The 23685-nt window shown below is 37.5% G+C and overlaps 4 protein-coding genes across 5 annotated transcripts; 1 reads left to right on the top strand and 3 right to left on the bottom strand.

Annotated features, from left to right (window-relative positions):
* Positions 1-564: 564 nt before the first annotated feature.
* LOC147552010 (putative methyltransferase At1g29790) lies at positions 565-1992 on the bottom strand. The gene has a single exon (XM_086667585.1). The coding sequence runs from the start codon at positions 1922-1924 to the stop codon at positions 686-688; it is 1239 nt and encodes a 412-aa protein (XP_086523711.1). The 5' UTR covers positions 1925-1992; the 3' UTR covers positions 565-685.
* A 4440-nt stretch (positions 1993-6432) lies between these two features.
* LOC147552009 (protein C2-DOMAIN ABA-RELATED 4-like) lies at positions 6433-8538 on the bottom strand. Its single transcript, XM_086672074.1, has 3 exons — positions 8039-8538; positions 7085-7180; positions 6433-6940 (listed from the first exon to the last, which is right to left on the bottom strand). The coding sequence occupies exons 1-3, from the start codon at positions 8204-8206 to the stop codon at positions 6647-6649; spliced, it is 558 nt and encodes a 185-aa protein (XP_086528200.1). The 5' UTR covers positions 8207-8538; the 3' UTR covers positions 6433-6646.
* Positions 8539-10078: 1540 nt separating this feature from the next.
* On the bottom strand, positions 10079-15210 carry LOC147552008 (uncharacterized). Of its 2 annotated transcripts, XM_086666818.1 has the most exons (9): positions 14667-15210; positions 14493-14570; positions 13432-14112; positions 13126-13228; positions 11700-11800; positions 11401-11575; positions 10806-10976; positions 10551-10651; positions 10079-10450 (listed from the first exon to the last, which is right to left on the bottom strand). In XM_086666818.1, exons 1-9 carry the CDS (start codon positions 15054-15056, stop codon positions 10391-10393), a joined length of 1860 nt encoding a protein of 619 aa, XP_086522944.1. In that variant the 5' UTR covers positions 15057-15210; the 3' UTR covers positions 10079-10390. The 2 variants fall into 2 exon arrangements, with proteins under 2 accessions (XP_086522944.1, XP_086522945.1); XM_086666819.1 differs by lacking the exons at positions 11401-11575; positions 11700-11800.
* Positions 15211-16755: 1545 nt separating this feature from the next.
* On the top strand, positions 16756-22531 carry APG2 (Sec-independent periplasmic protein translocase). Its single transcript, XM_086667584.1, has 4 exons — positions 16756-17285; positions 20110-20417; positions 20898-21188; positions 22135-22531. The coding sequence occupies exons 1-4, from the start codon at positions 17015-17017 to the stop codon at positions 22342-22344; spliced, it is 1080 nt and encodes a 359-aa protein (XP_086523710.1). The 5' UTR covers positions 16756-17014; the 3' UTR covers positions 22345-22531.
* Positions 22532-23685: the final 1154 nt, after the last annotated feature.

Genomic DNA, 23685 nt, shown 5'->3' with positions numbered 1-23685 from the left:
GGAGCAAGGAACATGAGCAAGGAACATGAGCAAGGAACAAGGAGCGAGGAGCAGGAGAAGTAGAGAACCAGAGCTGGAAGCAGATTCAACCGCTAGTTACTGAACTGACTTAACAAAACAATCAACTTAACGGAGGTCGTCATGCATCAACTCTTTGTTTCATGCTGATATAATGGATGACCATTTTTTGACATCAGCAATGACCGTACCCGGATATATCCGTTAGGGGGTTACGGAATCCATATTAATGGTGACAACCCATGCGTTACCACCATTAAAGATGACAACTCATCACCAGGTAACAGTCGACTCAAGACACTATGAAAGGACGGAACCAAGAATGATGCAGATCATCTGGTGATCGCCTAACACACCCCACTACATTTAACAGTGCTACATGACCCGAAAATCACTCCCAAAAATAGGTTATTGCTCATTTTCTAGTCGGGGAATGGCACGCTTTATCAATCGGGACATGTTGGTGCATGATTTTTTACCAAGTAGTATTATTTTTCTTCTACATTATAATACTAACTCATCTTCCTTAATTAGTTGCACAAGACAAGGGGAAAGATGAACTAAGAAAAAAAAAACAAGAAAACAGAGATCCATCTCATAAATCTATCACTAAAATAAGAAATAAGAAGAAATTATAAGCTATAACAAACAACTAAGATCCGATCGATCACCACGAGTTCTTCAATGGCTTCTCCAACAAAGCTGTAATATACATCTCTCTTAATTCAACTCCTCTATCAGTTTTTTTCCCCAACACCCATTTCACCTTCTTAAATCCAATACTCTCAATCAATGGACCATAAACCTCCAATTGTTCTTCCACACAAAAGAAATGATCCAACCAAAATAACCCACCAGGTCTAAGTACTCTATATATATCAAACAACATGAAATGTAAAAGTGTCGTCGGAATCCAATTACTCATAACATGCATAGAATGAACAATGTCTAAAGTATTATCAAAGAAAGGAAGTCTTTGTGATATACTCATGTACAAAGGAATCACTCCTCTTGAAGCTATGAAGTTATTGAATGGACCATTAAAATTCATTGAAGTAGTTATTATAGTTATGTTTCTTTCTCTCATCCTAACTGCAAATGTACCTGCACCACCACCAATATCTAACCCTATTCTTATACTTCCTTGTTTCTTTACTGCAAGAACTTCATCAATAGAGAAATCTAGACTAGTCCTTTTGAAAGACGAAGTCCATCGAACTTTTTCTGCTCCGTTTAAATCGAAACAATCTTTACAATCATCAAAACCCTTTTGGTTTTTCTTTCTATTGATAAGACATGAGTAGTTCTTGCATGTATATGGGGACCAAAATATAGAGTTATCAGATGGAGTAGTCCAATAACTTTGAGGAAGTGGGTAGGGTTCAATGTAATCTGAAGGAGAAGCCGGACGGCAACGACGACGTGGGAGAGGTTCGCAACCACGGAGAAGGAGCTTTTGAGCTAATATTTCATCATCTGGACATGACCCATTGATCTTATACGTCATGTAACGACTTAGTTGATCTTTGAACTTGGTGCATGAATGACCAACTGGGGAATGCATTGTTTTGGAGTCGAAATTCGAGTTGAATCCAAATGGAAGCATTTGTGGTGAAGTGTAGGCAAGGAACTCAGCAGGAAGATCATCTAGGTCATCTGCAGTAGGTTCATAGAAATTGAGATTTGGATCTCCATTGATGGAGGAGGCAATGTTGGTGTTGGTGGTGGTAGTGAGAGGGTTGTTATTTAAAGAACACAAGGACAAAGAAGAGGAATCAGAGAAGAGGAAGAAAGTGAGAAGATTTGTGGATAAGAGAAGAAAAAGAAAGAAGAGATTAGTAGGGATAGATGAAGAAGATGAAGGAGAATCACCCATTTTCATGGATTTAGGAGGAGGCCAGGGCATACTTTCCTCTCTTCAATGTGAGTTATTGGTTACTAGTATCTTTGGAGATGAATTTTCATTTCAATTCTTTTTATTCTTGTATTTTTCATTTGTTGGTTCTAATATACAAAAAAGGTTAGATCTGGTTCAAACTTAACTAGTGACTACTAATAACTAGATAAATGAATTACCACGACTTAGAAAATAGTTAAATCTTTGTTGTTATCTCAAACCTACATGTGTATTTTCTTTCTCTGTATGTAAAACCGCGTTAGGTCGTTGACTACGTGAATAATTTAATGAAAATGTTAAGACTATCCGAAAAATTTTTGTGTTTGCTGAAATATACGGTAGTCTTCCGTTAAAATCGTGATGAGGAAGAAAAAAAATTAAATCGATATTTAGTTTTTAATTTCTTTGATTTAGTTGTCTCGGATTAAATTTAGTTACACCTGATTTTCCAAATTTAGGTGTCCAAGAATGGGAGGTGTACCCCGACCCAAACATCGCAACAGCGCGAATCGAGCAAGTTCCCATGCTCCAAGGAACGGTGATGGCATTTTGAGAGCATTAAATGTCCAATACAAAAGAGCAGTCTCGAGTTCCTCACTCAGAGGGATGAGGGAATTCAATGTTCCCCTTTTGTAGCTTGGGAGATTTTCAAGAAATAGTTAATTGGGAAGATATTGTCAATTAGGAATGCTGTCTAACTTTGATAGAGGAACGTTGAATCCACACATGGTATTGATTTCTAAAATTTGTGAACTAAAGAACTGTTATTTCTCCATCGTCCTCCCAAAATATGATTAGTTTCCGCATGGCCCCTAAAGTAGAAGAAATACCAAGATGTCAACAGTTGGTAGTCCAAGTGGTTCCAAGGTGATGACATAAACTCCAGAAAGCCTTAAGGTTCAGATTCGAATCCCAAAGAAAGTGGAATCTTTGGTTATTTGATTTGGTATTATTAGGGTGTAAATAATGTAGTTGGGCTTTAAGTCATTTCTTGTTGGGCTATAGCCCCGGTCTTGTTTCAGTTTGAGTGGGCAGTTATTGAGCAGTGGGCAGTTATCGAGCTTATCACATCTTTGATATATCAATGCCAAATGTAACGACTAACGTAGATCGTAGTTGACTTCCAAAAAAAAAAGAAATACCAAGATGGTCTTCTTTTGATTTTTTTTTCGCCTAATTGACTGTTATGTCAGAATTAGTTGTATTTGACTTTTATCGCTTCGGGATCTAGAGCAGAGTGTTGACAAGGGCAGGTGTGGTTGTATGATGTAGACGCAGCGGAATAATTAAGGAACAATAAAATAAACTACGAATAATTAAAGAAAACTGTAAGAAACAATAAAATAAACTTAAATTCTTAATAACTTCAATGGTTTTTCTCTTCAAGGTGAATAATAACATAGACTAGATCTCCTTTTATAAGATAATAAACCTTCCTAGATAGACTCAAACTAGGATTCCTAAAATAATAAACTACTCAAACATAGAAACTTTAAAAATAAAGAAATATCAAATTAAAGTAACTTCTCCTATACTAAATAAACTACTATTATAACCAAATAGGATGTGGGCACGCGTGGACGTGGGCCCACACGTTTATGCGCCTGCATCAGCACCCTGTTCCCCAGAAGGTTCGTCCCGAACCGATTTCGATGAAGAAAACAAGTTGATGCACCCGCAGACGATGAACTTTGTCATGGCGATCCGTAATTTCCACTTCGAACGAAGTTTGCACTGGAATGGAAGGATACTAATGTGCAAGTAATCGTCAACCTCGTACCCAAACTCATATGCCAATGATTCTCGCAAAATTAACCTTAGTGAATAAATAATGTTCATCTCGCCATCTTCCCACGGTAGGCTCAACCACTTAATCTTCAAGAAAGTGTGAAGTACTATGAGCAAGTGTGAAGTAAGAGTAATTGTAACAAATTTCCAAAATACTTCATCAATAGCCAAAGTATAAGCATAACCATCGCTAACTAAGATATCGATATGGAACCATGTAGTTTAGATATGCCACGCAAAATTGACTTTTCCACGTTCATCTTCATGTAGTTTATGTACTCTAACGTGATCAATACCTGGATCCCACTGTTTGTTTTCTTCAATTGATATGTGAAACCTAGATGGAAGTTGTTCAATTGGTATGTGATCTTTGACCATTGAGTATAGGTTCATTGTAAGAATTGGAAAATTGATCCTATTTTTCTTAATTGTTTGAAGAAAACTTTGTAGGAAGAGATTTGATAGAGAAAGCGGCGATGTGGGACATAATTGATTCAGAAAAATTTTATGATTCGAACCATCATAAGTAGGCACTTCCATGCGAATACGGTAGGAAGAAGATGAAGAAGAACCATCATAAGGTGGCAAAGCCTGATTTGAACCAGATGGAACTATCAAATCATCAAATTTAACAATATTTGACATATCCCAGTCACATGAATCCGAAAATCCATCATGAATCCCTCCACCGAATACTAAAGACTGATCATTCACATCATCAAACTTAGTGTGTGTAGTGACTAATGGGTGTTTCTCTTGTTGTTCTTCTTCTTGGTTTTGATGGGTTTTGATAATTTCTTTTTGTTCTTCTTTTCCTTCACTAAATTCTGGGTTTTGATTACTTGGGTGTGTTGATAACTGAGTTTCAACTTGATGAGAAGATTCAAAATTTTGTGGTAGAAGTGTTGGGGATATGGAATAATAAGGAGAGGTTTGTTGTGTTGGTGATGGTGTTTGACACTAAAAGATTGGGAGGGAACCAGGAACATGTTGGTGATATTGGGGTAGGGTTATTTGGGTGGTGGCTATAGATGGGATTTGAATATTATGTATAGGGAAACTAGGGGTGCCTATAGAATCCAGGTTGTAGCCTACATAACTAGGGTTTGTATATGTGTGGTGGTTTTGGGTTTGGGTTTCGAGTGGGATGGTGTTTGCTGAATAATATTGCCGAGGTGTTTGAAAGGGGTACGGTTGGGTGATACTTGGGTTGGTAGTAGAATGGTGGGAGAACGATTCGGGTTGGTTTGATGTTTGTTGTTCGTTGAAGGAGAAAGGTGGTGTGGTTGGAATGGATGTAGGGTTTATGTATGTTAGTGGGAAAACCGGTAAGAGTGGTGATGTAGGGTTGATGTGAATCGGTGGGAGGAAAGTGGTCGGGCATGGGTTAGTGATAGGTTGACCAAGTAGGGGAATTGAAATTGGTGTTGTGGTTGGGAGTGGTTGTGGTAATGATGTTTGAATGGAAGTAGTAGATGAAGGAGTGGTGGTAAAAGAGGGAGACTTACATATGCCTTCGATTTGTTTAGATAACTTCATGATCGAATCATTGACTTGATCGAATTTTTCCATAGTTTCCTTCTTGTGATTTTCGAAAGCTTCTTCCAATTTTGTAACCGAGGATAACTTTTTGTTGATGTTGTCCCATTCGGAGGCAAAAGTTGGTGTCTTCTCTTTGATTGTTGGAGTAGGAACGGTAGGATTAACCATTGTGATTGGTTAAAAAAAATGGCTCTGAATACCACTTGATGTAGACGCAACGGAATAATTAAGGAACAATAAAATAAACTACGAATAATTAAAGAAAACTGTAAGAAACAATAAAATAAACTTAAATTCTTAATAACTTCAATGGTTTTTCTCTTCAAGGTGAATAATAACATAGACTAGATCTCCTTTTATAAGATAATAAACCTTCCTAGATAGACTCAAACTAGGATTCCTAAAATAATAAACTACTCAAACATAGAAACTTTAAAAATAAAGAAATATCAAATTAAAGTAACTTCTCCTATACTAAATAAACTACTATTATAACCAAATAGGATGTGGGCACGCGTGGACGTGGGCCCACACGTTTATGCGCCTGCATCATTGTATTTCGAGCCAGAGCAAAGCTTATGACGCCTAAGACACTCGTGTCGACCTCCCAATTTTGGGTCTAGTTGACAGGATTCTCCAGGATTCAACTCCCTAATGACTTAGACAGGGATTGACCCATTGATCTCTTGGTCTTTCTTTGACTTATTGACTTATTGTCTTCTGAGTCAATCTTGATTGACCAAGTCTTTATTCTATGAAGATTATTTGGATGTCTCAAAGCCGCAGCTAATAAAAATTAGTTTCTGTGTTTGAAAGATAAAAGTAGAGACAAAATGAAGAAAAGAAAGCAGAGAAAGAAAATATTTGAACTCGAATTTAGAAAATCAATTATCTCTCTAGCTTTCTCTCAAACTAAAAACTCCTAATTTAAAGAGACATAAGAATAGTAGGTAGTTTATCTTGAGAAGTTGCTAAATGGGTGGAAGGAAATCCGATGACGAGAATTTAACGATTGGATACTTGACAGATGAGATTTATAATTGCAAATTATGACATGACAATCCCTAGTTACCATAAAATGGCATATCCCTTCCTCACAATCACACCGCGTCGATTCAGACTCAGAATTCAACAGGACAAGTGTTTGACCATTTTATAAGATATTAAACCAACAGAGAAACTTACCATGAGGAAATCACAATACAGATGAATTATGGTTTTTATTGTATGTAATTGGGACAGATCAAAAAAATTCCAACATCTGGTGAGTGAAAAAAACCAATACCTAAATAATTTGAAGCCAGCACTGGAATCCCAAGACAAGTCCAAATGCAGCAGCAGCCTATACATGACAACATGCAAAATAGCAAGCAGATACAACATTCATGAAGTAGTCTCTTTCTATTTCCCTTTGGTACTTGGAAGTTCAATCCATTGCAGCTGAATTTCGACTTCACCACATTCAACATTTCTCAATCTGAGTATCATATCTTGGATAATCTTACCGCCTTCTGTTATGGTAATGCAACTTTCTTCAGACAAGCAGTTTTGCCTACACGGTGCAACCCTCGTAACTATAGTACCAATTGGAAGGTTCGGAAATTTCATCTTTACGGCTTCTAGATACGGTTTGATGTCAAACTCTGCTTCTCCCATTTTATCGTCTTTGCTGAAAGTATCCTTATCATACACTATCTGCAACCCCACAGAACAAGATTATTACTACGACTAAGACAACCAAATATAATAGAAACGGAGATGCTAGGTTCACAAAAAAAATTGACGGGAATAGCTACATGTTTAAAGAGAACCACACAATAGGAAAGAATGAACACTTACAAGCTTGACAGGGAGACTAGGGTCTGCAACAGAAAGAGTTAAATCTTCGTTCCATTCAGGATTGACGTTCTTTTTCATGACACGAGTCTTCAACTTCTGCATAATATTTTAACATCCTTATAAAGCGAAATGCGAAACTGTAATTGAACACCAAATAACTAGATAACTTGAAATTGAAGTGATAAAAAATCAAACACCCTCTAAGTTAGTGAAGTCTGATGATGTTCAAAGTTTGAAACAGAGATTATAACATGTCATACGGTAAAACAAACCAATTTCAAAATGTCAAAGTATTGCAAAAAATACTAGTTTCGGTTTTGAAGATACGACACATTAGAAATCTATTCCTGCACATCTCCCATGTCCTGCATCATATGGAAGGCCTAGAGAGTTTGGTCAAAACCCGCGAATTTAAAATGTCAGAGTATTGCGAATTCAAACTTGAGCTGAATAATTTCCAACCGAGCCAATTGCATTCGAACCAAGTCGAGTTGACTTTTTTTTTTATGTATTTTCATCAAGTTGGACACTTCACAAGTTTCGATCCGACGATAAAAAATAGTCCAAGATATTTGAAAATCAAAAATATAATACGATAGTTGTTCATGAATTTCTTCTGCATGGATGTAAGTCATGATTATCCGATCAAACCACGTTAAATTATTCTGTCTTATTTTGATTTTGTATTGTCATGAAAATGATCCAAAGATTCTTTTTAGGCTCCATTTTCGTAGTATATAGTATGTAAGGTCTTGCAGAGATTCATTCCCACGGGCGACGGGTTTGCATTAGGTTTGCAAACCTCTAGGCCAATGGAGAGAAGCCAAATATGTTGGGAAATCCTTTAGCTCTAGATACAAAAATCAATGGCCACAGATTCACACGAACCAATATAAAAATAAATCAACAAATAAATAGTTTACCCATTGACATCTCGGACGGCCAGATTAATACCTGTTTACCCATTTTGACGACGACATAAGGATCGCTGGTTTTGACATCTCGGACGGCCAGATTAATACCTCGACGAACACGGATTCTAAGAAGACCCAACAAATTTCCAATTAATGATGATGAGGAAGGACATGGTGAGCCATCCTGACTTTTTGGTGACAAATCCATCTCTTAATTCAGTCCTACCCTTCCCTACTAAGGTAGGCTTTATCCGTCTGCAAGTTTGAAGAATTTTTTTTGAGTAATTTCAGAGAAGAGAAGAGAAGACAGAGGGAGAAAGAGATGAATGGGTCAATGAATGAATTATAGAGGTAGAGAGATGGAGAGAAAAACTGATGAATTAGTCAATTGATTATAGGAGGTAGAAACAGAATTGCATCCATCAACTAATTAATGGGCGTTTGTTTGTTTCCTTTTTTTTGTATTTGTTGGGCATTTACCAAGGATGTAGTACTCAAAAAAAAAAAAAATCTATTCATCCATCCATTTGGTCCCTCCCCCTAACCATTTGTTTGTTTCGTGTTCAAATGATATGCCGTTACATCAGGTGGAAAATTCGTGGTTGGACCGAATGGAGGGATGAATAGAATTTTTCAAAAAGAAAAAATTGTATTTATTTATCACTCGATATGTATTTCTAAAAATAACATGTATTTCATAATAGCGTTGAGGTGTCAGTGTTTTATCGTTAATTGTATTAACTATAAAAAGGTAGATGTGATGGAAAATAAAATATCAAAAGGTGGAAATTTGAAAATATTCTCCCAAACACATCCATCCCTTTTATGTCGTCGGCCAGCAAAATTTGTCGTCGTCTCTCGTCTCTCTCTCTCTAATGAAGGGTAGGAGCCCCTTCGCCGGATTCCTTATTTCCAGACGAAACCGATTTGATTTCGTCTGGAAATCAAAAACTTGTCTAGTCTCAAACCAGACAAGATCTTGGTTGGAAAACAAACCAAATGTGGTTTCGTCCAGAGACCAGAGCTGCCCCTTAGCGCAGTAATAGGTGAGAGAGAGAGAAAAAAAAAAAAAAGATGAGAGAGGAAGAAGTGTTTTCGGAGATGGTGGAAGTGTCGCCAGAACTGGTGGAAGGTGTCGCCGAAACGGGTGGTAGAGGTTGTCGGAATTGATGGTGGTGGTAGTGTGGAGGAAGAAGAGGGGAAAAGAAGCTGAAAAATATAAAGATTTAGGTGTTTGGAATAAACAAAATTTCCAAAATATTTTTTTTCCACCAAAATCTTTGTAATCCGTCAAATTTCTTTATTTTCTCGTAACACAAACCTTAAAATTTAGTTAGTTGTAACAGTACATTAAAATTAATGAGACTTACGACACATCAAGATTCAGTCGACTTGTAACAAAACATTTTGTAACTGCTTTTGTATTTTATTTTTAAGTTTGGATACATTTAACTAGTAAGTTACAAGTCAAGTTTCGAAAACAAAAAATATACCCAACCCACCTCGTGGGACTCCCACTTGAACCGCATGTGAGAGAAATTCTTGTTCTCTCCCTCCTCTCACATGTTCAGTCACGTGGAGAGAGAAACCCATGTTTCTCTCACATGCGGTTCAAGTGGGAGTACCAAGAGGCGGGTTTGTGTAGGCTTGTTGTTTCGAAAAATTTGTATATTTTGTGTTTAACGTTTAATTGTCTTCCAAACTTCATTTCTTTTTGTTCATTTTAGCTATGGAAGGTCTCGGATGTCTTACTGTTTTTAACTAAAACTTTCACGGGTTTCCCAACTATTTGCCGACGACTATCATTTATCTTAATATTCATTACCTTCTATTCGCCCACGACTATCATTATTGAGAATTACACATTGGATAACCACATGGAAATCAACATTGAAGTAGACAACGATTCACCAGTGCAAATTTTCCCCATTATCCTCTAGCTCATTTGAAACTCAGATGCAAAGCTCAATTTCAACCGATGAAAATAGTTCCACAGATGATTATTGGAATGGTGATTCAGGATCACAAACCCTGTGCCGTCCTTACTAAATCTAAGATTTCTAGACTACCTGAATGCAAATTTTATGCACGAAAATGGGTATTAATCATATTTGTTGGTTATTTATTCTTGGGTTCATATATTTCTAAACAGATGAAAGAAAAAGACAGAATTTAGATACAAGTATACAACGTTACTTCCACTTGTCTTACATCTGCGGCCTTCACCTTCAGTATTATCACGAAAATCAGAGCCACTTGTATCTGCACTGGATCCACCTTCCCCCATCCCATATAAGGTCAACACCTTCCCTTGCAAATATGAAATTGAGTATTCATCTTTCAGTGGCATTTCAATTTACATGGCATACCCATCTGTTAGTATCATTTCAATTTACATGACATCATGGCGATCGAGGAACTCCACTAGACAAGGATATACTTGATCTACAGCCTGCACAGGGAAAGTAAACTTAAAAGAAATTCTATGTATGCATGTGTGGAGAGAGAGAGAGAGCAAGAGAGAGAGAGAGAGAGAGAGAGAGAGAGAGTACCAAACGTCCGCCCACTAAGTCGTAGTGAGCATAATGAGGCCCCTCAGGTTCTCCAAAGACTTTATAAGTGACCAAGTGCTGAGGCATTAACTTCACCGTTTCTGTACCATTGACATAATCAGGAGAAGAATTAGAAAACACAGAATATAGGACCTCCTTCGCCTCGCTTTTCATTTGACACTTGACAACTAGAGTTTAGAGTTTTTGTTAGTGTGTCCCACTAGAGATGCTCTTAACATCGAACGCATTTATTACCATAAACAGCTTCAGGTGGGCAGATAAGGTCAAAATCGCCAGCAACAGCTAAAACAGGTACGTTGATGTCTCGCAGATGCTCTTGATAAAAGAAAGTACCACCCCTGTCACGTAATCCACCATCCCTGAATGCTGTTGTTAACTGCAACAGAAGTTTAGTGGGTATAGTACCTGCAAATATAGGACAGACACTTGAGCAATAGCCGATGTGCAAACATTTTAGCCAAAAAATTTCAGAATTTAAATCTGAGTTTAAGTATACATATTTAACGATTTCAGAACACTCTATGCCACCTCACATGGTGCATCTTGCAGGTGGTGCTAGGTGCTAACATAGAACTGTTTCACAATTTCCATTTAGTGTCATCATTTGTATACCAGCCTTTAAGGGCCCATCTGTCAATTTTACACAACTTCCAGAACTAATCGTTTTATTTGTTTATTTTGTGATTGTACCCCTGTTTTTCAATTGGATATATAATTGTAATCCCATTTGATTCGAGGTCTCTGGACTTGAAACTTGTTCAAAATTCCATGCTGTAAACAAAATACAAGATTGTTGTCGACTAGGGATATTGTTGATATGGTTACTCACAGAAATTGTTCAAGACAAGCTTTCTGAGCAACTCAGGATGCATCATGTCCTCAGCTGTGATCTGCTGATTAACCCAAGATAAAACATAAGGGGGTCGAGATGAAAGAGGATAAGCTGCTGCAAGTAACGCCCCCAATGGAACAATAGGAACATTGAGAGCCTGAGCAGGATCAGCCTACATGACAAACAAGAAACAACATTCAAACTAGCTCGGCCATACTCAGATAACGCTCAACGCAACGCAAGAAACCAGGATACCGATATGAACATATTTCTTTCTGTTCACCACATGTACTTACAAGGGGTAATAGGGGTTTGAGTGACGATTTGGAAGTTGTGTAGTCAAGGGATGACGCCAAGGTAACAATTGCTGCCAAATTGGAGCTTCTTCCTTCAAAGCCTAGCAAGGTGTAACACAAAACATTTCAGGATTACAGGTGTTGGCATGTGTACGAAAGAGGAGTTTACTACAAAGGTATTAAACAGTTGCAGTTTGGTCTTGCAAAACTGGGATTTCATTACCACCTCCCAAGGAGTGTGCTAGTACAGACCAAAGAGATTCCTTACTGGGTTGTGGAATGGAAAGCCCTTAAACTGCCTAAAGGTGGCAAGGCAACTCTGGACCTTGTTCCAATAATAATTTTCTGGAACATCTGGAAGGAGAGGAACTCTTGCATCTTTAGAGAGAGTCTACCGTCCAGAAAAGACCTAATCCTTGCTGTCAAAGGAACCCTGATCCATTGGAGCAGAATACAAAAGTGCATTCTAATAAATTTTTGGCCAACGATGTATTTAATTGGGAGGTCATAAAGCAAATAGCATGTAATCTTTTGTGTATCTTTCTTGGTGGTCCTAACCATCAACAGACGTCACAGACAACTTCCTTGTAAATATCTATTCATTAACACAATTAATTCATATCTTTCAATAAAAAAGATTATATAATCAACACAGAATCATTGTTTCGACATGGGAAAAAAACAAGCATGCCCTTTGAGCGGCCTCACTCATACAAAGCACATAATTTAAGCTAAAATAACCCTTGAATAAAACTCACTGACACGAGCTTCAATGTCATGAACAATTTTCAAAAAAAGAAAAGAAGCCCAAACCATGTATTCAAATAGTCTAAAACATCCTAAACTAGTAAAACTTGCTACAGGTGATAGCTAAATGCCCTTAGTCTCTTTTTAGATATAAAATATACCCAAAATAACAATTTAAAACCTCTTAAAGACTCTCCTAATAGCAAATACAATTAATAGCAGAAAATCAAGAACCAAGTAACGCAACCATAGTTGAAAATAAAGTAAGAAAAGGTACGCATATGCAGCTGGTCTGCTTCTCCTAGCAGCCAAGCTGTGCGCATGAGACGCTTCGACTTGTTCACATCACTAAAGAACCTCAAAAGACCTATACTGCTCCTAGCTTTACTCAGCTCGCCTTTGGCTTATTTGGAGCTTTATGACTCGTGTATTAACTCATTCAGAAAACAAAAGAAAATGTACACAACAATTTTATCATGTTATCATCACTAGTAATTACAAATACTACAGCTGAAACAAACAATAAGGAGATACAAAGGCCCATTCATAAATAACTAAAAGAATTAAGAAATATAAGAGATCACTTTTACATATCAATGCACCATTTTCCGCTGTATGCTGCACTTAGCTATAAAAATTCCAATTCGAATCAGTAGTTGGACAGGATATGTCATCTTACCATATCGGGACAGCATAGCGTACAACAAGATCCCTCCCATGGAATGACCAATTGCGAGCAACTTACCATCCTTTGGTTTGCAATGAGACCTTATGTATTCCATCTACATGGATAAGGGAAGATTGTTTATTGCGAAATTTTAATATACTACAAAAGAAAAGTTGTTTAAATTGGCACCAGAGAGAAAAATACAAAGGCACACTCTTTGAGTAGCAACTAGTTGAGAACAGTAACCGAAGAAAACTGAAACAGTACTTTGCGCAACTATACATTTTAATCACGAGTCATGATAAAATGTCAACTCACAGCTGCAGGTACGTCCTCTTCGAGATAGTTGTCGAAGTCCCAGTCATACTTAATAATCAGGTCAAGCTGCTTCTGAAAATCCTCAACAGTTGTAGAAAAACGCTCTTTTAAGTCAAACAATTGTGGAGACACAGAACGCTGACCTTCCTCTATAATATTTACAAGCCTTTCACTCAATTCTCTGACTTGGGTAGCGACAGTGGAGTTCTGTCTGGCTTCTAGCAAACCCGAGAGTTTTCCTCTGATCTCAATAAAGCGTTCTGATAACTGAGTATCGTCCAAAATTTTCGATATCTGATCAAATAATTTAGCAGATATTACTCTGGATTGACCTTCACTAAGAAATCCAGAGAACCTTTCTCGCAGACGCATAAAAGTTTGTGTCAACTTCATCACTAGCAGTGATTCATCCCACACTGTCCTCAAGTCCCTCGTACTTTGAGTTGACGACATCTCAGCCTCAGCCAAAGCAGAAAGGTTAGCATCTATCTGCTCTTCTGTTGGTATAACACCATTTCGAACCTCAGTAGAAGATTCTATCATCTCTGATACAATTTCTTTATTAACAGACATCTCAATTGTGCTGCTCAACTCCGCTGCCTGTGCACTCAATCCAGCACCTCGAACTTCAAGAATCCATGTGTCAAATCCTTGGTTGGACATGTGACGTGCGAATGAGGACTGCAAGTAGATCATGCATTAGTAAAAATTGTGTGCTAATATCTACTAAAGTTGCTAAAGAATCAAAAAATATTATCTTAGGATACAAAAAAGGCTGAGATTGTGACTCCCCAAAGGTCGGGCAGTTATCAATAATTCAATATTGTCCCCACTTTAGACACCTCACACAGGTACGGGATTTTGTTCTTGGTCAAGGCTCCACGAGCCCCCAAAAGGCCTCAACACTAACCAAGCTTGAGCGTACACTTATAGGCCAGACTCTGAACACTCTCATGAGCGATGTGGGACTAATGCTAGAGGTATACATGTAAGTGCCATTACACCTATAATTTTCAACTCATGAGAGAGAGAGAGAGAGAGAGAGTAGGAAATTCACATACCTTAGGAGAGAGATCGAAACCAATGGCATTCGTTCCCACGCCAGACAAAAGCAAGAGAGGGTGATTCTTTCGAGGAGCCTAAACAAAACGAATTGAAGTCAGACAAAAAAAATAAAGTTCTGAAAGGGGGAAAATAAGAGAAGCGTAATCAATGACTGAACAAAGAAATGAGACCTCTGGAGAAGGCAAGTAACGCCATAGAGCGAGGTTCCAGGCCGTATTTGGAACAGAAACATAATGAAGCTCATCGGCCGTACAGATCGAAGGTTTGATTGTCTTATTCCTTTCTTGGTTTTCTCCGATTACTTCATCAGTTGAAACAGATGAAGACGATGAAGATGAAGAGGAGAGAGATTTGACTCTGAAGGAAGTCACCAACTTCAAGGGACGACGATGATGATGAGGAGGAGGAGAGGCGACGATGCGAGATTGAGTAGTTGCGCCGGAAGAAGAAGAAGAAGAAGAAGAAGTAGGAGGAGGATTTGTGTAACAAAGGGCTGCTGCTGTTGCTGCTAATTGCCGAACTGCTCGAAAATCTGATTGGAAGATACTACTACTATGCATTTCCTTTCCCTTTTTCTTTCACCTTATCGATTACAAGTCAAGATATCCCTCTATCTCTCTCTCTGGAATTTGCAAAATCCAACCAGACCGTGACTTGAATTTAGATTCTGGGGTGCCTTTCTATACACAGTTTGACCACAGAAAAGCTCCATGAATTCCCAAATACATCTTATAGTGTAGAGTATTGTAGATGTATATTAAATTAAGAAGTTACAATTTTCTTTAAAATTATATTACTTAAAACACATTAATTGATAGTTGGACAAATTACCAAGATAACCAATAGAGAAAATGAAATATTTAAAGGCCAGCGCAGCGCTTGGGGGAAAGCTAAATAGTTTCCGGGGTGTGAAATTTTAAAGGGAATATGCAAAATTTTGAAAAGTTTACGGAGAAACATATTTTATGGGGAATATGGTTCAAAATAAAAAACTCTCCCCCTCACCTCCCTCCACCTCACCTCACCTCCCTCCACCTCATCTTCTCTCTCCACCTCATCTTCTCTCTCTTCTCCGATAGGTCGCCGGCCGAAAAATTTTCCGGCCGGCGACCTATCGGAGAAGAGAGAGAGAAGATGAGGTGGAGGGAGAGAAGTGAGGTGGAGAGAGAGAGCTGAGGTGGAGAAGCTATTTTGCTTTCCCCCTAAATAAAATTGTCAAATAAAATTGACCAAGTCTTCACACCCCGGAAACTATTTAGCTTTCCCCAAAGCGCTGGCCTATTTAAAAGCAAACAACCGAAGATAAATAGACAAATAAGAGGAGTTAAATTAAGGGAAGAATCATAGGTCTTTTCACTCTTTTTTTTATATGTGAAAAGAAACCAAACTTAAAACCGTCAAACTACGATTATTTCTAGTATATGATATTATGTACACATAAAGAGATAAAAAGAAGTTAGAGACCAAAAATAAGAGAGGGAGAGAGAATGAAGAGGGAAGAAAAAAGAGTAAGAGAGAGAGAGAGAGAGAGAGAGAGAGAGAGAGAGAGAAAGAGGAGATAGCCAAACTTGGTGGTGGATATCGACGACGTTGATGGTGGAAGTCGTCGGAGTACGGTGGGAAGGGGAGAGGGAAAAAGAGAAAAGGTGGTGTTTAGAGGAAACAAAAAATTTCTAAATATTCTTGTTTCCACTCAAAATTGTGTATCCCGAAAAATTTCTTTATTTCCCCAAATCACCCACCTTATTATATTTAGATATTATCATCATTGTTAAATTTGAGGACTCAATTATGCGTCCAACCAGAGTTAGAAAGTATGTACCCAGGTCGAAAAAAAGAAGAAAACAAAAAGAAAAGAAGGAGAATTAGTGGAGTTCCAAGGCGGTGCATTTGATAAGTTCTTTAAATACAATAAAGACAAGCACAATGAAAATGTAGAAGAAGATGTTAACAACGTGAATGAGGATGATATAAATGATAATCTCAACCAACATATGCATGATAATACAAATAGATGAATACCTCACTGTATGTTGAAAAATTATTCCGAGTTAATGACTTCTTACACATTGGATCATGCTATTTCTCCTTTCAAGTAGCTTCGAGCAATGTTCAAGCGACTGTAATTATCACTATTTTTTGTTAGATAATATAATAAAAATATTTACGATACTAACAAATTTTTGTAATAGTTTTACGATTTGTTAATCTTTGCTCAACAACAGATAATTTACTGAATTTTTTTTATTTTTACTAGGGTGTTGACTAAAAACTCATGAAACAATAGAGTAAGCTATCCGTAACTTGGAGCAACCAACACCATATACTACTATGACCATCTCTCCTAATTTTCAGTCACCAAGCAGCGGCGAAAAAGGGGAAATTTTACTAATACTAGCAACCTAGCTCAGCCATACATCAGTTCATGGTAGCAGCAGCAGCAGCTAGATATAGTTTCCCTCTCAAACTCTGATTTAGAAAGAGAGAGAGAGAGAGAGAGAGAGAGAGAGAGAGAGAGATGGCAGCAAGTACAAGTGCCCTAATCTCTCATTTGCAGCTCAACAACAATAGCTGCTGCTTGGATGGTCGTCTTCATTTCACCCCAAGAGGAACACAACAACAATCTTCAACTCATCTTCAAATCAACCACCGTCTTAGAAGATTACGAATTCAAACTTTTGATAGATTCAGCAACCGCTCTAAAAACCCCATCAATCCATTTCTCTGCTCAGCTTATGAAGATTTAAAAAAAGAAAATCTTTTGGATGTTGTTGAATCAGCACAAACAGGTAATTCAATCATTGCCCATTTTCATTGTTTCCTTTCATAGAAATTCTTAACAGTGATTTTGGGTATTTTCTTGGAATTGAGTAATAAGGAGAAGCATCATAATCAAATTGAGTTAGGAATTGTTTTAGGGTACCTAGAGGTCTATAAGTTATCTATTGGTATCAACAACTTATAAGGAAATTTAGCTTGTTGTCTTGTTTTAAATTTGTTTGGATCAAGGTTACCAGATTCGTTTGAACACCCCACGAATCGCGATCTGGTTCGCGCGAACCCATTCACGATACGTTCGCGAACCAGATCGCTCGATCTAGCGAATCGGTTTTAAGAGAAGAAGGGTGAACTCTGTGAAGCAAATACATACCTCGATCTGATGAGTTGAAGGCTCCAAGTTCTTTTGAGATATAAAACTCTTGGTGAATAGTTAAGAAAAAAAAATACAGAGTAATATGAGGAAGAAGATGAAGTTTAGGTGATGGCAAAAAGCCAATAACTTATATCTTTTCTTCTTCCTTCTATTACTCTGGATTAGGTTTTTCATTTCTTGAGTAATAGTACTTTTCGGCAGAAAGAGAGAGAAAGAAAGTAAGAGTCTGTCGGCCAGTTGATGGGGTGGGGAGAGAGATTACTTCTTTTTATACAGTTATTTTTAGGGTTTCCTAAATACTGTCATCTACATACATTGTGGCCGTTGGATTTAGATCTAGGGTTTTAGGTTCTTTTTATAAACTAAGCAGTAAAGCACAATTGCTATAATATCTCCAACTACTTTTCTCTCTCCAATTTTAAATTAAGATAGTTTCCAAAGACCAATTATTGTTGGATTGGGAATCATACAAAGATTAGGAAAGTTATAGTAGTAAAAAAACCATTAAGAAAGTATTTCAAAAGCAATATATTTTCTTATTTGAAATCAAAACGTTTATGTCTATCACTAAAATGTAATTCTGGAATATCTTATTAAGTAACGAATCGGAATTTTATATTAAACGAATTATGTACCGAATTAGCGTACCGAATAAGTATACCCCCACGTACCGGATACACTCTAATATGCGTACCGCGTACCCGTTTTCGTACCGCGTACCGGAACGTACCGCGAATCTGGTAACCTTGGTTTGGATAAACTTTTTGCACAACTTAAGAGTTCAATTGAGTCTCTATCTGATACAGTTCAAGTCCCAAGTATGGGCTCTTTAAGAGCCTAATTTGCTCGCCTCTATGCGTCTAAAGGAAAATTATATGTTTGGGCAACCGACCTTTGTTGTTACCGCCTTTTCGCGTGACCATGTTAATCTTTTGTATTTGATCATTCAAGTAACTGTATTACATTGTGTGTAGTTATATTTGTTGGAATAATAGGTTAGATCAATGGAGTATGAATCAGAAAACCAGAATATAGATTGTTGTGTCGTGATATATAGGTGGATAGGCCACTGTCTTGAAAGTGATTTTGGAACAAACTCAGTGCAAATTGTATTTTCCTGTCATTCCCCAAGGATTTACCACAACTGGTGTTTTCTTCTCGCACTAAAGGAAACAATATTGGAGAAAATACGACTCAGTAAGTGGAAGAAGATGATATTTTGTTTGTATGTCTTTCTCTGTTAAATTCGGTCAGCATTTGTAGCCTCAGAGGAAGATGAAACCAACTAGGAAACGTGGAGGAGAGGATAAAGATATTGGAGATAAACTCGGAGAAGATTGTGGGATCATGGCTTATCTGACGAATTTCTGTTAAGCAGAAGATAAAGTAAAGTAAATTACTCCGGGTAGCAAAAGGAGTTCTATTTTAAATTCCCCAAGCGCCAAGCCCGCCCGCCTCCCGTGCGTGCGTGGGGGCCTTCTCTACTCCTTTTAGGTGTTTACAATAGGTTGTCAAACAACTTGTTATAAACACTCACAAGTGTTTCTAGTAATCCGACGTGGGACTTTCGTGTAGCAAATGAAGAATGACTTTGAGGGCCATCTCCCCACAAGTGGTGGTCCTCACCATGTGCACATAAAATTGGCGACCCCACCAAAGCTTTTAATACCCAACAATTCCCTACAAGATGGCTATAAAAAACTTCTAAATACTAAGCAAAAGTGGGACATGTACTTCAGTGTTTAATATCTTTCGATTTGAATTGACACGTAGTGAAGTGACGCAAAAACCAAAAAGACACCTAATTAAAATTACTGATGAACTTGGTGATTCTTAGTTGAGACCTCCACAACCCATACGATATCCGTTGACTTTCCACATTCTCTGTGATTCGTTCATGTTCATTAAGATCCCTCAACGTACCTTGGGTCTAATGAGTTTCCTAAAGAAGATTGCTTCATGTCTTCTATAGAAAGCGGCTTTCCACCCTCAAGCCCACGTAGGTGATTTTTTAAAGTCTACCTCTACCTAGAAGAAACTGTATGTCAAATATATTGTCATTTTGAATATTAAGGTGAAGCGTATACAAGAAAACATTGTATGTGAAATTTCATTTTGTTTGAGTCTTTAACAGAAATATTTCTGTCATTTTTATGCGGAAATTTGTCGATGTTCAGTACCATGACTGTAACCATGTCCTTAAAATGTGCCCCACTCCATCCTGCCTCTCCCTGCCCCACTGAATATAGACTCCTCCGCACCACTGCACTTTTCGTGGTTAGCAACCATGTCTTTTGTCTTTATTTAAGTCATCTTATTATTAATTGAAAATGTCTTTGTTTTTCATATTTCATTGCTTTGTTTGCATGTTTTCCCTTATCAAATACAGTGGATACTATTGGTTTAGTCTCTTTGACTCTTTTATCGTGCTACACAATTGTGTTTTGTGGGAAATGTAGGTCTGGCAAATAAATCAGAAGATAAGGCCATCCAAGATTTCAACCAAGATAACGTAGACAGCCCTATATATAAATTTCTATATCCTAGTAAGGAGCTCCTCCCAGATGATCAAGAAATGAGCATATTTGACCATCTAGAGGAGTTACGCCAAAGACTATTTGTGTCTGTGTTAGCTGTTGGAGGTGCTATATTAGGATGCTTTGCATTTTCCAAAGATTTGATCAGGGTCCTTGAAGCTCCTGTTCAGTCCCAGGGTGTTCGATTCCTTCAACTAGCTCCTGGAGAGTTTTTCTTCACGACTTTAAAGGTAAGATTACATTGATATATGATATCATCACACTTACTGGCGCAGTCAACATACTTATAAGCTCTGTGATTACTTCTCTACTTAATTCACATACGTTTACAGCAAAGATTTCGAAACTGTCAGGAATAGAAAAGAAAAGAGTAGTAAATCGCGAAACACTTTTTCCTATTAAAAACAAGTCTGTTAGTTTTAGGTGATGGCAAGGCCAGTCATGTTTCAAGTTTGCATCTTGTTCATGTTGTTAGTTCTTTCTCGTTATGCCGATGCAGCAATACTTCATTCATCCCCCGCATACATAATTATTTTCTGGCGGGCTGTGGTGTGATTGTGTGAGTATTGGGTGGCTGGGGCTGGATATTGTTGTTTAGTTTTGCACTGAAATTTCTAAGGTGAAGGGCTATGCTCCCTCACCAAGTTGAACTTAGGGTGTACGCTGTCTGTCTATATATGCATCTTCAATATCTTGTTGGTGTTTGGCAGGTATCTGGTTATTGTGGACTTCTTCTGGGGAGCCCTGTTATTCTTTATGAGATCATTGCCTTTGTTGTTCCGGGTCTTACAAAATCAGAGAGAAGGTTCTTGGGGCCCATTGTATTTGGCTCATCAATACTTTTCTACACCGGTATCATCTTCTCGTATTTAGTTCTTACTCCCGCAGCCTTGAATTTCTTTGTTAACTATGCAGAAGGAGTGGTTGAATCTTTGTGGTCTATTGATCAATACTTCGAGTTTGTACTCGTGCTCATGTTTAGTACGGGATTATCTTTCCAGGTACGTATTTTCCTATTTCGTTCATTTTCTGGAGTGATTATTTTTTTTACTCAAAAAGTATCTTAATAATCTGGATAAGGATACATATCAGACAAATAAAACAGTGGATTTGAAGCCACATTTTCAATCCTGAGGATTGAGGTATATGGATATGAGTTAAGCAAAGAAATAAAGTTAAACAAAAAAATACGTTCTAGCATTAATTCAGTTAATATTTGTGATGTGGCCTTGGGCCTTCCTTGCCACCAAGTGGTGTTTAGCCTCTCTCACCCCAAAAGTTAGCTAAAAAGGTGAGGTTTTCCTCGAGCTTACAAGTGACCACCACCCCGTCCCACAACCAAGGTGGAACTAGCTCAACAAATATATGGAATCTGTGTTTGACATTCTAAATGTTTTCAGGAAATTGCAAAACTATTTGCTAAATGATTTTCGAAAAATTGAACATGTAACGTTCGGTGTCTCGATACATTGTTTATATCTTATACTCAAAAGATGAGATTGTCCCCTGAACTTACAAGTGACCACCGCCCCCTCCCACAACCAAGGGCGACTAGTTCCAACAAATATATGGAATCTTTGTTTGACATTCTAAATGTTTTCGGAAATTGCAAGACTATTAGCTGAATGATTTTCTACAAGCTGAACATGTAACATGCCAGTGTCTTAATACATTTTTTATATCCCATATTCTAGAGGTCAACCTTCCCGTTTTGTCATTATGTGTACACATAATTTTCTATGCGATAATGGCACTGCATGTTTGTGCATTTGCTGTATCAAAACATGGGTATTGCTCTTATTACTGCGTCTAAGAATGTAAGCAAGGCAACTGTTAAGCAACTTCAGCTGATTAAGGCAAAATATCGAACCGTTGCTGTGGATCCTCATGATAAAGATATTTGGGAGAAATGCCATTACTTGGATGAGTAATATGTTTCATATGCAGGTTCCTGTAATACAACTCCTTCTTGGACAAGTCGGATTGGTGTCAGGAGATCAAATGCTATCAGTTTGGAGATATGTTGTTGTTGGTGCAGTAGTGGCTGCTGCAGTATTAACACCATCCACTGATCCTCTTACACAGATGTTGTTGGCTGCTCCACTCTTGGGTCTTTATTTGGGTGGTGCTTGGACAGTAAAGCTTATCGGGCGTTAATCTGGTCTTATTATTTTTCAAAATACAGTTCTTCCCGTTTACCCGAGATGTCCGGAAATACATACAAATCAGTTAAAAGTTGTAACATGTCAATCTTCTTTTAGAGTTCTTACAGTTCTGTAATGAGCTTCATGGATTCATATTGTGTTCTTATTTCCACGAATAACAAGTGGATATTTTAGGTAAATGACTAGTCTCTAATTCTGTTAGCATGTTTCTTTATTTTGTTCGACTTCTATATGCCTTTGTGTGCAGACAATTATGCACTTTTTTGGGTCACTTTTTACAGTCGACAAACCCCTGGATTCCCTCCAAGAAGAACCTTTAGTTGCTCATGTGTGCAGACATTTATGCACTTTTTCTTGCATACCCTGGATTTGTTCAACTTAGTCAGTGGGACAGTAAAGGTCAATTTAAGATGCCCTAGTTTCTGTGTCTAATGGTAAGGGTTATTTTTTTATTTGGATCAACCATTAATAATTTTTCGTTTCAACAAAAAAAAACCATTAATAATTTTTGGTTTGCATTACAAATTAAATCGAATTTTAATTTGACTCTGGTTTTCTTTGACCCTTTCTACTTTCTGGAATGAGTTATTTTCATTTAGCCGGTAGTTTGTGATCAGTTTCCTTTTTGGTCTCTCATTTTCTTTTTAAATTGAAATTGGCTCACTTTTTTAACTTCGTCAGTTAACTTTAGCGGTAAGTTTTTGTTGCCATAATTGCCCTTGTTATAGAAGTAATTTTGCCAATTCAAAATTGACATCCTTTTAAATATGGATTAATTCTCAAATAATTTAAACATTTTTTGAATTAATTTTGGGGCCAAAATGAAATTCATTTTAAAAAAATTTAAAATATTAACGACCCCTCATTTATCCCCTCTCCTCCATTTCATCACCTTTCTCCTTCGTTTTATCTCTCGCCACCTCATCATCTTTTTCAGAGAAGATCGTCCGACAAAATTTCCCGACGACCTTCAAACGTGAGAGATGTTTGCTTGAATCAGTGGTCCTTCTAGCGTCAATTTGATGGTGTCAAAATTTTTTCCTTCCGCTATCATTAAGGATGAGAGATTGCTTCGTTGAATCTCGTACTTGCTCCTCGCAAACTGGGAGTGAAACCTGGAAAGAATTCGGAAATCTCTCTGACGCTCAAGACAGTTAGGAAGTTATTGCGGTTAAAGTATCGAGTATTGAGATAGATCGAGTTTCCAGTCTTGTTTATCTTGTGGAGAAAGTTTCCTCTTCCAAGTTTATTTAAGTCTTGTATCCCAAGTTTATTTAACACTTAAGATCATTGTTGACCGAGATCCTATATAGGATTCAGGATTAAGTCGGTA

The sequence above is a fragment of the Eschscholzia californica genome, unplaced genomic scaffold (assembly GCF_041429995.1).
Source record: "Eschscholzia californica isolate CP2 unplaced genomic scaffold, dmEscCali1.0.p SCAF_3, whole genome shotgun sequence".
Taxonomy (NCBI): domain Eukaryota; kingdom Viridiplantae; phylum Streptophyta; class Magnoliopsida; order Ranunculales; family Papaveraceae; genus Eschscholzia; species Eschscholzia californica.
Note: the sequence above shows the minus strand (reverse complement) of the source record. Positions and strands in the feature narration are given on the sequence as shown.

Coding starts and splice junctions, on each gene's coding strand:
- LOC147552010 (XM_086667585.1), bottom strand. CDS start 1,924: ATGCCCTGGCCTCCTCCTAAATCCATGAAAATGGGTGATTCTCCTTCA.
- LOC147552009 (XM_086672074.1), bottom strand. CDS start 8,206: ATGGATTTGTCACCAAAAAGTCAGGATGGCTCACCATGTCCTTCCTCA. Junction 7,181..8,038: donor TCGTCAAAATGGGTAAACAG/GTATTAATCTGG, acceptor AATATTATGCAG/AAGTTGAAGACTCGTGTCAT. Junction 6,941..7,084: donor CTAGTCTCCCTGTCAAGCTT/GTAAGTGTTCAT, acceptor GTGGGGTTGCAG/ATAGTGTATGATAAGGATAC.
- LOC147552008 (XM_086666818.1), bottom strand. CDS start 15,056: ATGCATAGTAGTAGTATCTTCCAATCAGATTTTCGAGCAGTTCGGCAA. Junction 13,229..13,431: donor AAGAGGACGTACCTGCAGCT/GTGAGTTGACAT, acceptor TTATCCATGTAG/ATGGAATACATAAGGTCTCA. Junction 11,576..11,699: donor TCAAACCCCTATTACCCCTT/GTAAGTACATGT, acceptor TTTGTCATGTAG/GCTGATCCTGCTCAGGCTCT.
- APG2 (XM_086667584.1), top strand. CDS start 17,015: ATGGCAGCAAGTACAAGTGCCCTAATCTCTCATTTGCAGCTCAACAAC. Junction 17,286..20,109: donor TGTTGAATCAGCACAAACAG/GTAATTCAATCA, acceptor TGGGAAATGTAG/GTCTGGCAAATAAATCAGAA. Junction 20,418..20,897: donor TTTTCTTCACGACTTTAAAG/GTAAGATTACAT, acceptor GGTGTTTGGCAG/GTATCTGGTTATTGTGGACT.